Source organism: Molothrus aeneus, chromosome 1, assembly GCF_037042795.1.
Source record: "Molothrus aeneus isolate 106 chromosome 1, BPBGC_Maene_1.0, whole genome shotgun sequence".
NCBI classification, from domain to species: Eukaryota; Metazoa; Chordata; class Aves; order Passeriformes; family Icteridae; genus Molothrus; species Molothrus aeneus.
Window position 1 is genome coordinate 19,376,522 of NC_089646.1, and position 14,489 is coordinate 19,391,010.

At 36.9% G+C, this 14,489-nt stretch overlaps 1 protein-coding gene across 2 annotated transcripts in view; it reads left to right on the top strand.

The window, feature by feature from the left end:
- Window positions 1-14,489, top strand: part of LOC136558113 (LIM zinc-binding domain-containing Nebulette) — a 244,577-nt gene that overhangs the window by 215,055 nt on the left and 15,033 nt on the right. Inside the window, exon 6 of one of the 2 annotated variants that reach the window (XM_066552426.1) lies at window positions 307-399. The exons of the other annotated variant lie outside the window; for it this stretch is intronic. Coding sequence (XP_066408523.1) covers window positions 307-399 — 93 coding nt within the window. The remainder of the gene's footprint in view (window positions 1-306; window positions 400-14,489) is intronic. 2 annotated transcript variants of the gene reach the window in all.

Here is a 14,489-nt window from a genome sequence, read left to right on the forward strand (position 1 = left end):
TCTAATATGGGATAATTAACTGATTCCCATTTATTTAGACTTAAGAACATACTATGGTCATGTTTAGAAAATGTAAAAAAATTGGGAGCAAGAGTCTCTTTCAAGTAATGTCAGTGCTTAAAATTAATGCACTAAATTCTTTTAAGCAGAAAATTAGGCTTTCTGATCTCTTCAGGTGAATATCTAGGTATTTTGGTTAATTTCTAGATGAAGGAAATTGATTATTGATTGTTAAATCTCATTCCTTTCATGCTTTTACTTCCTTTGTTGTTTGTCTGTCTTATACTTTCTGTGCTTTGGAAAAAGATCTTAAAGTTTGGCGCACAGATCCTGGCTCCATCTTCGACATTGATCCTCTGGAGGACAATATTCAGTCTAGGAGTCTGCATATGCTTTCTGGTATTGCTTATATCCTGACTTTTCCCCAGTTCAGCTTTTCATGTTTGTGAAATTAAGTTGATACTGTAAATTTTCAGGTCAATATGCCAGCCACATGTTTTATAAGCATATTGTATATATATTTATAACTGTTGTAGTTTAAAAGCAGTATTTTATAGGAACTTCAGCTGTAATCGCATGTGCAGAAAAGAAATCTTGAAATAAATCTTATCTTAACGAGTTATTCATGCCACTTACAAGTAGCCATTTAAAAAGCATTGACCTACTTTGTCCTTGCTATAAGTAGAATTTTCAAATAGTTGGACCTTATAAAATGTCAGAGTTCTAGAAAGTGACCTATTTACAAAACTGATTTCTTTTCCATGCACATTTTGCCTATATGGCACATGACATTATGCTTTGTTCTATTTTTTGAAGTCAAAGATGTTAATAATTTTAGGATACATGGAAAAGGAGAGAAAGTAATGTAATAATGGGGAGTGGGTTTTGGTTTTACAAGTTTATTGATTCTTTTCCTGCATAGAAGTGTTTATTTTGAATGTGTAATTTTTCACATGCATTTCCTTTGCTACTTTGGTTCTTTAAATATTCTTTGGAACAACATACAGCTGTATTTCCACATGCACTTGTATGCATGCTGGGATAAAGGAATAATTTGATTTTCCACTGAAAATTTTTGTATTCTTTATCTTTATCCCTTTCCCTTTCTGGTATCTCAATACCACCTTCCATTTCTGCTATTCTTTTAAAGCAAAGAACAAGCTTAGTTGCATTAGATTTTAAAACAAGCTTTGGAACTAACGATGCTCAAAATGGAAACAAAATTGCAAAGAATTTACTTTTCTCTAATTTTAATGCCATCAGGGTATAAATAGCAATGTTAGCACTGGTGGGGTTTATCTTGTTGCTTGTCTTTGCACTTCCATCATCTATTTACTGTGATATTCTTTATTTCTTTCTACCTTTGTAGAAAGAGCAAGCCGTTACAGTAAGCAGTATTTACATTCCACCAGTCTGGGAGATTATAAGTCAGATGGCTCTGACACGAACCCTACCTTTTCTTACTGCAGTGAGATAACAAGGCCATCTGATGAAGGAGGTACCCTTTATTCCCACCTTTTTTCACTAACAACACCGTTGCAGTGTGTTGAGACTTCACAGGCCTGTATTAACTCCTTATCCTTGTGCAGTCACAAGTAGAAGTTTTGTAAACTATTGCCTGATTGACAGAGAAAGCAAAGCAAGACTTCACAGTTTCTGTGTGCCATATAGTTCTATTGTGGATTCTCTTTCACAGTTTTGCTGTTGGCTCCAAAGCCCTCTTAACTCCTATTTACAGTGCTTTAAAGAAATTGTGTTGTGTTTTTGCAAAATGTACATGAATCTGTTTTTATTTTTTCTCTTGAATGACACAATGTGACTGAATGAAATACACCTTTAACCTAAAAAACATATTTACCTTGGGCTTTTCAGTGGGTAAATCAAGTATATCATAGTATTTTAGTGACTAAAGTACTTTTTCATGTATTCAATTATGCAGGATTTTGTGGTTCTGGTTTTTTCATTCAGCTGGGAAGTTTATGTAGTCTCTTATGGTTTAACAAGGATTAATATTAGAATACTTTGACAAACCTTCATTCTCAGGTACAAACCCACATTGCATACTTGTTTGATGCTGTTGATTAGAAGAAAATTTAGGAAAATTATGCATAAGGGTCTAGTCATCCTAGTGGTGTTACAGTATGTACTAGACTTGACTGATGAAGTGAAAATATTCTGAGTCATTGCATTCTAAATAGATATTTTTCAAAAGTAGTGATTTCTGCTTCTCAGTTGTGAAAAAATGATGCTTTGGAAAGGTTATTCAAAGGGTTGCTTTTTTTTTTTTTCCTTGTAAGAAACCAATTAGTTGCTTACACAATATTAAATTACCCATGCTTTTAGAAGATTTTAAGGCATCTTAATTGTAGACTGCACTTGTTTATGTTCTCCCATTCACTGGAGTAATATGTTACTGTGTTGGTTGGTGCTTACGGAGTCTACCTTTTTATGAGTGCTGTGTAAATACATACAAGCAGCTCTGATTAAGAATGGGTGAGGGAGAAGGTGTTCAGACTGCTGTGCTAACTCTGAACAAAGATAGAAATACATATCTTTGACAGAAATGTACTGCCTTGTATCATATCTGACTATCATGTTTGGTATTTTAACTATATTCTCAACTCTTTTAATAGATGATAACAATATTGCACATTTATGTTGTTTTTTTCTCTTCCTGTGATGGTGCAAAGTGGCTTTCACAGTCTAGTGCACACTGTTTGTCTATAGCTGTTCTGATCTTTTCTTTGGAAGTATTCCAAACCATTTCAACATTGCTTTGTCAGCTTGATTTGATTTGATTTTCAACAGATATTTTTTACGACTTGAGAATGGGAAATGGGCTTTGTTTTTGTGGTAGTTCTGGCACTAGTAAGCTTGCTTTTTGTGGCTCTATTTGAATCTATTGTTGTGGTGATGTCTTGAATAGATCATTCCCAAGATCAACGTATTTTAGCAAGAGGTTGTTTTCCATTTTAACCCTAGCTGACTAGCCAGGATTTGAGCACCTGTAGACAGCTCCCATTGCAGGGAAGAAATAAGTGCCACAGCTAACTAACTGAACATAATCCTAGTTATTTACAGGAAAAAGCCATTTCTGTGAACACCCTTAGAGAGAGCTAGCAAAAGATAGCATTTTTGGCTAAAAATGCCAATCTTTTTCATCCCATGTGAAAGGTCATTTTGCACATAGCCACAAGACAAGATTGCCCATTGCCCTTATACAATGTCTCTTATACCATAAATGAGAACCAAGTCTATTTTGGTGAGATGCCATGGCTGTTCCTGGTGGAGTTTGTACTCTTAGATCAGCAGGGTTTCTCATTGGCCATTGTTTTATCTGATGGCATGCCAATTGAAAGACAGTTAGAGATGTGTAACCAATTTTACAATCTCTGAGTGTCTTTGGCCTTGTCTCATCATATTTCACATATTCCTACATTGTTCAATTGCTACTTTATTTTAGATACCTTTACTGATATTTGAGGCATAATTCAAATCTTCGCCTGCCACGGCTGATGGAATTGTTCCTTAACTACCTCTTCCCAGCCCTTAGCTGGGTCTCTGACTTAATACCAGATATTAAAGGCTTATTCAGATCTAAATACCTCTCTCTTCTCTTGGGGAATTTCAGTAATAACATCACAGGGAAGCTACTAACATTGTTCATTAGAATTACCTCTTTCTGTTTTGTTCCTTGACTGTTATTTTAGATTATGATGTTGAGCTGAACCATGAGTCCTTCTCTACAAAATCAGCAGATTTTTGCATGATGTAAGTTCAGAAAATTCCCTGTTAGAGTATTTTAGAGTAATACAGGTAAAATTGAATGGGAAACAATTGTTAACACTTTTCAGCAAGCTGATGCAGTTCATGGGCTTTGATATTAATAATCTTTTTGAAATTACTTTTCAACTTTTTGTGTCTTTTTTTACAGCCTCTTTCTGTGATTGTTTTTCGGGGTTGACTTTAGTACTTCATGGTATCTTTGAGGACTTTTGCCACACTGAACAGAGGGCATTGCACGAGAGCTTCCCAGTCTGCCTAAATACTTTGTAATTATTTATTGCCTAACAAAGATTATCGTTGTATCTGCATCTACCATCCTGTAGGTCTTCACTGAAACGCTGGGTGCCACATTTTTGTAAAATTCTCACTGGTAGGGAGTAATTATTTTCATCTTGGCTAAAAAGGAATAGAAACTAGTGATTTTTCTCCTTTAGTTCTGCTTTGAACAGTGATGTTGCAACTTCTCAGGCACGGAATCCTTTACTTTTGGAAGGGTTTTTCAGATTTTTTCCTTCAGAAAGAGTGGTTGAGATATATGGATGTCAGATTTATTTTTGCTTATAAAGACAGACCAGGCAGTTTTTTCTCTACAAAACACTAGGAAAAAGCAGCTAAGTTCTGAAGTTTCTGAAGTTTAGGTCTCTCTTGACAGCATTCTGTCTGAAAAATATCTCAGCTGTTGTGTTTTGGGTTTTATTTAGATTTTTTATAAAGTCTTTTCTGTCTGCCCTGATTTTCCATGCAGCCTTTTGCAGTGGTTTTCTCCCAATTCTTTCCACACTCACTCTCTTGCTCCCCTTCCTTCACTTTGAGTAAAGTTCTGCCCTGTTAGCTTGCATTCAGGCTCCAGGAAAGAATGATTTGGTTCAATAATATGGCTCAACATCTCTGCCAATCTGGCACTGTTTTGGAAAGTTTCTAGTTGAAACCTTCAGGGCTGGTTTCCTCCTCTTTTGCATTTGACCTTTTTCTTTTTTTTTTTTTCCCCTTTGGCTTCCTCTTAATGTCTAGTTTGTGTGCACACCTTTGTTTAGGTGGGTATCAGCATATTGACAGGATGCATAAATTCTTTCCTTACCATAGGTTTGGACTTTTTCAGTATAAGTGACAGTTTATTTTTGTTTTAAATTGTGTGTAGTCTGTAGATGGAGAAAAATAAGAGATGAGTACCAGTTCATTTTCAGTTATGGATACCTTGTTACTCTGGTGGGGAAGAAAAATAGTTTCTTGGTTATTTTCTGCGTCATCACCATGTTATCTTAAAAGATACATAGAAATCAGTCTGTAGGAGGGGGAAATCAGTTTTGCAGTACTCCCAAAAACACATGTAATGTAGGAAATCTTAGTGAATATTAAAACAGAATTTTCAAGGGCCTTTTGTTGTGTTTTAAATATGATTGCTGAAATTTCATACATTTGGCTGGAGCCAGCATGTTACTGGTTGGCTGCATGTGAGCTATTTTCACTCCTTCAGCCCAAGTTCTTCAGACTCAGTTCACCTACTGCTACCACACAAGTAGTGAGAATTAGCATAAAGGACCCTTGATATGAGTTTAAAGGTCTTCCTGTCTTTATTTTAATGAAAACAGTCTGCCAGCAACACTCAAGTCTCTGTCTTTGCCTGGTTAGTTATCTTCTTTTACTCACACTGACAATGAAATACACAGATTTCAATGAAATTCCACTTATTTTGTTATCAGCCTTAAAAGTAACCAGTAGATTGCTATGAGAAAACTGATTTTTTTCTTAGATACTTGATTGATATTACATAACAGAAAAACAACACAGAAACAATTGGTACAAACAACCTCTGAGGAATAAATACAGCAAATGGGCATTGCTGTCAATATGATTCCAAAGTCTATGAAGACTGAATAAAACACAGTGCTGCAGTCTCTTTCCTAAAGTTTTGAAGTCTTTATCTAGCTTGGAGTGGAAGTTTTAATCAATGAGAAACAGTAAGTCCTTTAATCTCTCTCCCCAGTGGCATGTCCTCATGGTGTGATATGAACCTTCTGAAGAAGAAATGGTCCAGAACAGCTGAGTCTGCTCCCCTCCCTTCCTTCAGACTCCAGGGGTTATCTTCCTCCTTTCCTCGCTGGGGCAGGAGCTCGTTGTAGAATTTCTGTTTGAGCTGCAGTGTGAGCACAGCCCTGCAAAGAGCAAACACAGACACAGACCTTAGATATTGTTGTGTGTCACTGGCAGCAGCCTTGTTCTGTGTACCAGCTCGAGGAGAGGCCTTTTATTCCTCAGCCCAACACTGACATGTTAAACATTAATTTCAAGGATGTCTCCTTCTCTTCCCCTAGCACACACCAATATGTGTAACTCTGTATGTAAAATGATTGTTCATAGGATTTGCCTGAGGCTTTGACACCCACACCTATATACCACAGAAAATCCTAAAACAAGGAGCTTTGCTGCTGCTTCTGCTCCTGGTTAGTCTGGTCAGAAGACTACAAACTACTCGGATAAAATAAAGAAAATCCCTCTGTATTTCACACATTGGAATTGCAGATGTTTCCCAGTTTGAAGCCAAGGAGTCTCCTTGCACTGGGATAGTGTTCATAACTCTTCTCCTGTCCCAAGAGCTGAACGAGGAAGAGAAAAGAAAACCAGATTTTGTTCCCTTCCTTGATCTGTCCTTCCCATGAATTTTTGTAAAAAACCCTTGGGTTTTGAGGTTGGGAAAAAGCAACATTAGTAAAAGACAAGTTGAAGAAAAAAGGAAGGAATAATACCTGACTGCTCTTTATGTTGGGATAGAGAGATCTGTCTTCCATGTCCAGGTGTCAGGAGTACAGGGCAGGAATCCTTCACTCTTCATATTCATATTCAGTTGCTAAGCTCTGCCATTCTGGGGAGGTCAAGCAGAATGACACAGCAGTTATTTTTTCTTCTCTGTCAGGGCAGAATTGTTCTTTTTTGCTAGGTAGCTGAACTCTGTTTCCATAGTATTCCCCAGAGTCCAGTAATCAAACATGGCATTCAGAGGGAGAGGAATTGTACAGTTCATGGGAAGAACTGTAGGCATTTGTGGGTTTCTTGTCACCTTTCAAGTGTGTCAGCCAGCTGCCCTGCCACAGAAGGCTGAACACATCAGAATGGTGCTCTCTGTCTACTCTTGGTACCTCTTAGTGGGGGTCACACTGACACTTCCCTTAGCCACCAGACTCTTACATCTGTTTCTGACTTTTTTGTATTTCAGACTAGATGTACTTTGGTTTTCCTTCTTTAATCAGCCCACAGCAGGTTTGCCAACCTGAAAGTCAACATGTGGGAAAAAAATAGTCTTCTTCCATTCAACAGCATTTTGGTAAAACTCTTTCTCCATCTTGGTAATCAGGTGATTTTCTGTTCTTAAATGTGTAGTGTACTACAAATGCCTGCAGTCAAATAATAAAAAAATTACCCACAAACTTTTGTGATATTTTTGAACTTAACCAAATAGTTCTCCTCTGTGTCCTACAGACACAAGTGCATGTATATATTTGTAATCTCTCTGGTGCTACAAATTTTTTAGCATGAAGAGTTTTCTTTGTTAGAGAGCTTTCTCTTCAGAACCAGTAAACCCTGGTCTTCCATGCTCAAATATATTTTTACAGAAATGATATTGTTTCCCTTATAAAGGTTTGCTGTAACCACATTGTACCCCAAAACGACATAGTTTTTCAGGCAGCAAGACAGAGCTCTCTCCCTTCTGAGAATTGCATCTTTATTTTGAAGGAGGTGTGTTTTGCTGTTTCAGCTTCTGCCTCTTGTTTTGCAGTGACTCTTAATGTTCAAAGGGCATTTTTTCCCTGATTTAAAATAATGTCATTACAGTAAGAGGAGTTCTTGAAAACAGTGGGAGGCTTATTTGTGTTAAAAACCTTCTCACCTCTAGAGTTGAGGTAAGAAGGAAAAGTAAAGACAAAGTTAGTTGTAAGAATTTAGATTTCAGTTAGAAACAGGTTGAGTATGTTCCCTACAAATGTGCTAATTTCTGTGTGTTTACATGATAAGGGGATTTCTGCTTAATATATAATTTTATCTCTGAATAATCCATTTAAGCCTTTTAAGCCATGTAAGTATAGGAATCCAGAAAGGCATTGGGACTACATTTATGTGCTATCTTGTGCATTATCAGTTTTCTGTCCTAGTCTGGACTATTGGACTATAGTGTCCTCTGCTAAGTGCTTCATTAATGCAGAACATGAGAGAAATTAGTCTAGAAAATTATATTTCATTCTTTTCCACCACAAAGAGGTATTAGGTATCTGTAAAACCTGATTTTTTTAACATAAAGCTTGAAAATTCATAGAGTAATTCCAGTGATTGCTTAGTTAAATTTTGGTTAAGGTCCAGTTTAGAGAGCTGGGAATAAAATTAAGTATTTTATGCTGGTTGTAATACATTAAGATAGAAGTAATTGATTCATCTGAAAGCACATTTTCATTCAGTATGTGTTCACTGAGGATGAGTTAATGTTCCAGGGAGAGCTTTACATTTCATGCTTCCAAAATATTTTTGCTTAGATTCCTTATGCTTATCTTTAATTCCCATGCTTCTCTCCCACACTCTTGGCATCTGGCAGCATCAAAAGACAATCCCCACAGATCCAGGTGGAGGGGAATCCAGAAGAGATCCCAGTTTTAATTTCTGTAGTATAGCAGCAGTTCAGGGGATCCTTCTGTTTGTTCTGCCAGCTGTCTGAATTTGATGTTCCCTTTTCCATTAAACAGTTGGTGAGCAGAAAGTGGAAAGGAAGTTTCCAAGTGACTCAACACTTGCAAGTGTTAATGGCTCCCTTGGCAAGGAGTAGTTTCAGTTGTTCAGTGTGGTTCCCTAGAGCAGCTTTTGATACACTTCAGAGAATGTTATATCCAGTAGACAATAAATGTAATTAGTAAAATTGTGTCCAGTGACATACATATCTTGGTTAATGCTATGCTTCCACCATTGTTCAGATTGATTATACCCACTGTGCAAATAAATCTATGCACAGAAATCAAGGCACAGCTTCTGTGAGAAGAACTTGCAGGCTTCTCTCTCTAATGCACAAGGGCAGCAGTAGCTGTTCAGTAAATGTAAGAGAATTTGAATTATAGTTGAAGGCATGTGGGTAAAGTCACATGTTAACCTTCATTTTACTAAATCTTTCCTTTTGTGAGGAAGCCTAGAGCAAAGCTGTGCCTATTCACAATTTAAGTGGGAATTGCAGCTTCCTGTGGTACACCATGGCCCCACTAGGACTGAGGATGCCTTGGGCTGGCTTTAAGACATTTTGTGCCTTCATAAATAAAATAATGTGGTTTGGTGTGTGGAGAGGGAAAAGGCAGATTGTTGTCTCGGCTGAGACATGCTGCAGCTTAGGTTGAATGTTGAGCAAAAAGTCAGGTGGCACTAAGGTTTGTTTGTGACACTGAATCCTGGCTGCTGTTCACGTTCCAAGCAGGATGCCCTGTGATGTGGTTGTGCCCCAACACAGAAGCAGTGGGCAAATGGGGGCTGTGTACCAGGGTTGTGGCATAGCAGCTGCTAATAGACACACAGGCTGAACTCTTTGGACTGTACAGCTACCACTGAAGAAAATGTCAAACTAATATTTGTAGTGGTGTCTGAAAAAATGATCTTTTATATTTGAACTGCTAGAAAAATTCCTATGACAAAATGTAATCTATAAAATCTATACCCTATTAGCAATTCTTTTTTTCTCAAGTTACAACAGAGTATTTAATATATTTCATTTGCTTTTTTGAGGCAAATGAGTGAATTAAACATCTAGAAAAGATTTTGCGGTTGAATATCAAACCAAATTTTTTATATTCTGTGTTCATCACAATAACCCTAAAATTATATTTTTAGATTCAAAACTAGGAACACATAGAACTTTAGTTTTAGGGTTAGAAGCCAAATAGTTTAAGTAATTTTCTCTTTTACTGTAGAGAAATTAAGTAATTTTTCTCTTTTACTACTCTGCTGTAGTAAAAATTTGTCAGCGGAATCTGGAAGAGGGATAAATGGTTTGTATTTTAGGTGAAGTTAATTTTAAGTGAAGTAGATGGTTGTAGCTGGCCCTAAAGTTCCAAGTAGTCAGATATAGAATTCATGCAACTTTTAAAATCCCCAAAACAACTATTCAAAGAGGTTGGAAGAAGATAATAATTAATATAATTCATTCTAAATTGTAATTTTATATTGTGTTCACTTTCATTTTGTGCTGTTTTTTAGCAAAATTGACAAAAACATGAATATGAATAAACACTACAAACAGCCTTTTCCTATATTTTTAAAGGCTGAAAATGCTTAGAAATATTTTACTGAATTTTCTGGGAGATCATTTAACACCCTATTTTATAATAAACACCTTTACTTTTATTTGAAAAAAAAATTGTTTGAAGGGGCTACTATAGAATTACATTTATCAAATCAATTCTTTTGAGTTTTTATGGTCTTGCAGTCCTTAATGGCTATTCCAAAAGCAGTCTGGGGAAGCTGATGCCATTTTCAGAACATCAAAATTGTCTGCTCTGCCAGAACAGGGCTGGCTTTTGCTTTTTGCAGGCCACTTACCACCTCACTGATCCAGAGTCAGACACAGACAGAGACTCTGTGGCTTGTTTGAGATTTGGCTTCTTCTCCTGCCCTGCTGCCAGAGCACTAAATTATGTGTAGTTAATACTTTACAACTCTGTGTTGCTTTACTGTGACAGTAATATGTTAATGATCACAAAAGCTTTTGAGCTATTACTCGGTATCCTCCAATTCCTGTACCTCAATAAAAATGGTGCTCTAAGCAGTATCCACAGTCTCTTTCTGGCAAAAATATTCCCTGTGTAATTGTCTTTTTATGATGAGGATGGATGTTCTGTTGACTGTCCTCTTTCTTTTAATGTTGACTGTAGAAAATAGGACATCCTGGGTTCCTTTCATTTTTCTCTAGACTGTGATATTTGGTAATTGCTTGCAGACAACGCTTCTGGAGACTGTGCTAGCCTGGGCTTTTAAAAAATATATTGTTATTTTGCAGTTACTGTGAAGAGGAATGAAAGCCATACTCCTTTTTTTTTAAAGGAAAAAATAGTCCATGAGAGACTGACTTTTGAAATACAGAGATTTAGATCCCTCAGAGAGGCCAGAATGCAACTTGGAAAATAATTTACCATGAAAAAGAATATAATGGAATTGATGGATCCATCATTCCTCAAAATGTGAAGAATTGGGAAGGTCTGAATCACCAGACACATAGACCATGATGTACTAGAGAGACAGTTTCTGTCTGTTCTTCCAATGTCCTAGCTAGTATTTCTCAAATTCCCTCTTCATCTCCTATTGGATTTATGATGGACTTATAAAACAAAGACCAACATAACTATTATTAGTGATATTGCTTGTTCATACAAATCAAGAACTTTGGACTGAAATATGAGATAGTCCCTGCCTAAAAGGGAACCTCAAATAAAACACAGGATTCCAGTGTCACGTGAGCACACTAGACATTTTTTTGTTGTTCCTTTCAAAATGTCTTCATTTTCTCTGACATATGCTCAACAACTTTGTGAGATCTTCTGTTTCAGTTTCATTCTAAATCAAATTTTAATTTCTAATGTTGAAATTGTTCTCCAGAGTTATAATTGCATGATTCTGCATTTCCCATAATAATCTGCTTCAGCTTACATGGTGCATAGAATATAGTTACTCTTAATTATTGCTAGCTGATAAAATGGTGTTCTGAAATAATGATTCTTTAAACAATCTTTGTCTAATCATGACACTAATGAAGTTTAGTTTAAAATACATTATTTGATAAACTGTAGTATGTCAGTAAGTAGTCATGAGAGTAGAGACGTTTTGATTTTTGCATGATGAATAATTAATGATATTTTAAACACAAGATCAGTAATTTTGTTGGCCTCCTCTTCATCTTTTTTTAAAGTATTTGAAGATTGCACAGTTTATTTCTTATAACTTTAGAATTTAGGTTATGGAAACTTCCTAAGCTGTAACATTCTGAATTTGCCACTGAATCCAAGTAGTTCAGACCTTCAATTCTAATGAGGTCAGTGAGCATGGCAGGTATTTATTAACACCCTCTCTGAATTAGGCCATACTTTGAGGTTGTTATTTCGACAACCTAATTATATCTGGCTTTGATATTCCAATTTACTAACTATTACTGACTCCTGTAATGGATAGCATGCAGACAAACTGCTGCTCCTGACAGAACCACTGAGAGCAACCAGCCTGGTAGCTCAGACATCCATGAAAGCAAGCTAACTGACCAGTAAAGGGCAAGGAAAAGAGGGGAAAAAAAACAAAAGAAATGAAGAGAAAGTTACTTTTACAAGAAAAAATGCCAAGATGCCTTACTATGATGTTCTCTACTGTTCTAAAAACAGCATTTTTCTGCATCAGGTCTCATCATCTTCAGTCTTCAGGTTAGTGCTTTTTATATTGCTTACACAGTCTGATCTATTCCCAGTAAATTTGACTGTGCTGTGCTATTATTTCTAATTAGAAAAAAAGACCAACTCTGTAATAGATAAGCAGGGAATTTTTCAATGTTCATCAGAAGATAGTAGTTTAGAAGGAAACTTATATAGGAAAGGTTACATGTGACTAATGTCTCAATGCCAAAAGAACCACATTTTTCAATTTAAGATTTTTAAGGTTGAAGCTTGACATTTTTAAAACAAGGAATACAGCTTTGTGTTAAAATATATTTAATTTTGAAGAGCCACATAAACTGTAATGACTGAAAATTATAGATATTTTTATATGATTGGCAAAAAAAAAAGTTTCTTTACCCAATTTTTAACATTTCTTTTTACATGAACCTTTGGGATTATTTTTAAGTTTTCCTCCTATTTGGGGACAGGAGCATTCTTGGCAATAAGTTCTGCACTGTGAAATTATTACTGAGGTTTACCTAATGTTGTATCTGTCTAACATTCCTGTACTCTTCTGTTTGTTTTCTCTACTTCTGCTTTTTTACTGTATTCTTTAGAGACCATCTCCTTGCTCAGTACCATGTGGCTGCTGCAGAGTTCTGTACCTCATATCAACCTCCCTGGGCAATCCTTGCACACTCATTGAAGTATTTTAAGTTCTCTGACACCTGTTTTTACTGTCAAGTAAACAGCTCTTGCTGGCTGCATTAGGCTTAATATTTTCTAAACTTCCACTATGACTTTTTCCAAGTATTATGGAGATGTAAGATGCAAGTAATTTGCAAGTAGCTGAGCAGTGTCTGCCACATGTGAGCACATAGGAGCACCTGCATTATATGGGGTGCTTTGTTTGGAGCTGGGTGCTGGGACATCTGGAGGGAAGCATCTGTAAGAGGCTCAGCTCCTTTGTGGTTTTAATTCAGAGGCAGCTTGCACAAAAGAGAGGTGCTTAGGGAGACATACCTTGCAACAGCTGAGCTGATCTAGCTGTTCATTGCTTTCTGCTGTCTGTGGCCTTGGGTACTTGGTCCTGCCTCTGTCCTTGCTTTATATTTGATCTGATCCCTGACTGAGCTCACCAAGACAGAAGAAGAGCAACCTAGCTGAGAGGAAGGAAGGGGCAGCAGAAGTTAGTGTCTCAGTGAGCTCATGGGGAACCAGCCTCAGATGGGCAGTGGGCACCAGGGGTGGACTGCCTGTAACCTCCTTGAGAGTCGTGACTCCCCTCATGTCTCCTGCCAAATTCATTCAAAACTCTTAACTTCAGCAGAGAGTGCTGTTCAGCACATCGTCTTTAAAAGTCTGCTAGAAGCTCAGCTATCATAACAGTCAAGTTACTTTTCTGCCTTTTATGCCTCTTTAACATTGTACCCTCATCACATCTAACCTTACTTACTTGTTGCCAAAGTGTCAAGATTCTTGTTTCTGATTGGCCTCTGATATGGGCCTTCTTTAAATCTCTTACTAAATTCTTGGCTGGCAGCAATTATGTTCCATTTATGCTGCTGTTTATGCTTGGGCAGGATGTGAACTTCTGCAGAATTAATGTGTTAACTTCCTTCAAATCTCTCCTTAAAACTGTTTCTCAAGTTGCTTATTTGATTAATGCAATGCTGGGCTGAACTCATCTCAAGAGCATGGGAAATAAAGAGGAGAAATTAGAGGGTTTGTGGTTGCTCAAAGAGGTGTATTAAATCTGCAACCCAAAATAAAAATTGACAGGACAAGGCCTGAAAAAACTCAACCAATCTGAAAATTTGGGCCTGATTTTAAATGAGGACAGATGATATTATTTATAGAGGCTTCTTTGAGAAAAACATTCACTTTAAATATTTCAGTGATGGTGTGCAGCAGCCAACATCTGGGGAAATTGATAGAAAACAAAAAAATTATCTAGCCAGAATTTGTAATCAAAGAAACCTCTTTAACACTTTCTGGGGAAGGCTTTGAAATTTGTAAGTTGTTATTATCCACCAGCTTTAAGAGAGCAGTAACAGTTCTGTTTCCTGTATTTCCTAAGATTGTATTTCCTTGGCCAGGTATTACACTGGGAAGTGTCAAAGGGCTGTGCAGTTCAGGCACAGTGACCTGTGCACATGGACAGCACATGGAGTGACCTGAGTCCCCAGAAATGTCCTGTAGACCTACATCTCCCCACGTGTGATTGCATCACTCTGATGTGTCTTCTGATGCCTGGGACATAGCTGAGGATTTCTAAGGGAAGAGCAAAAGAAAGAAGGAACTGAAAGCTGTGGGGAAGGCTTTCTA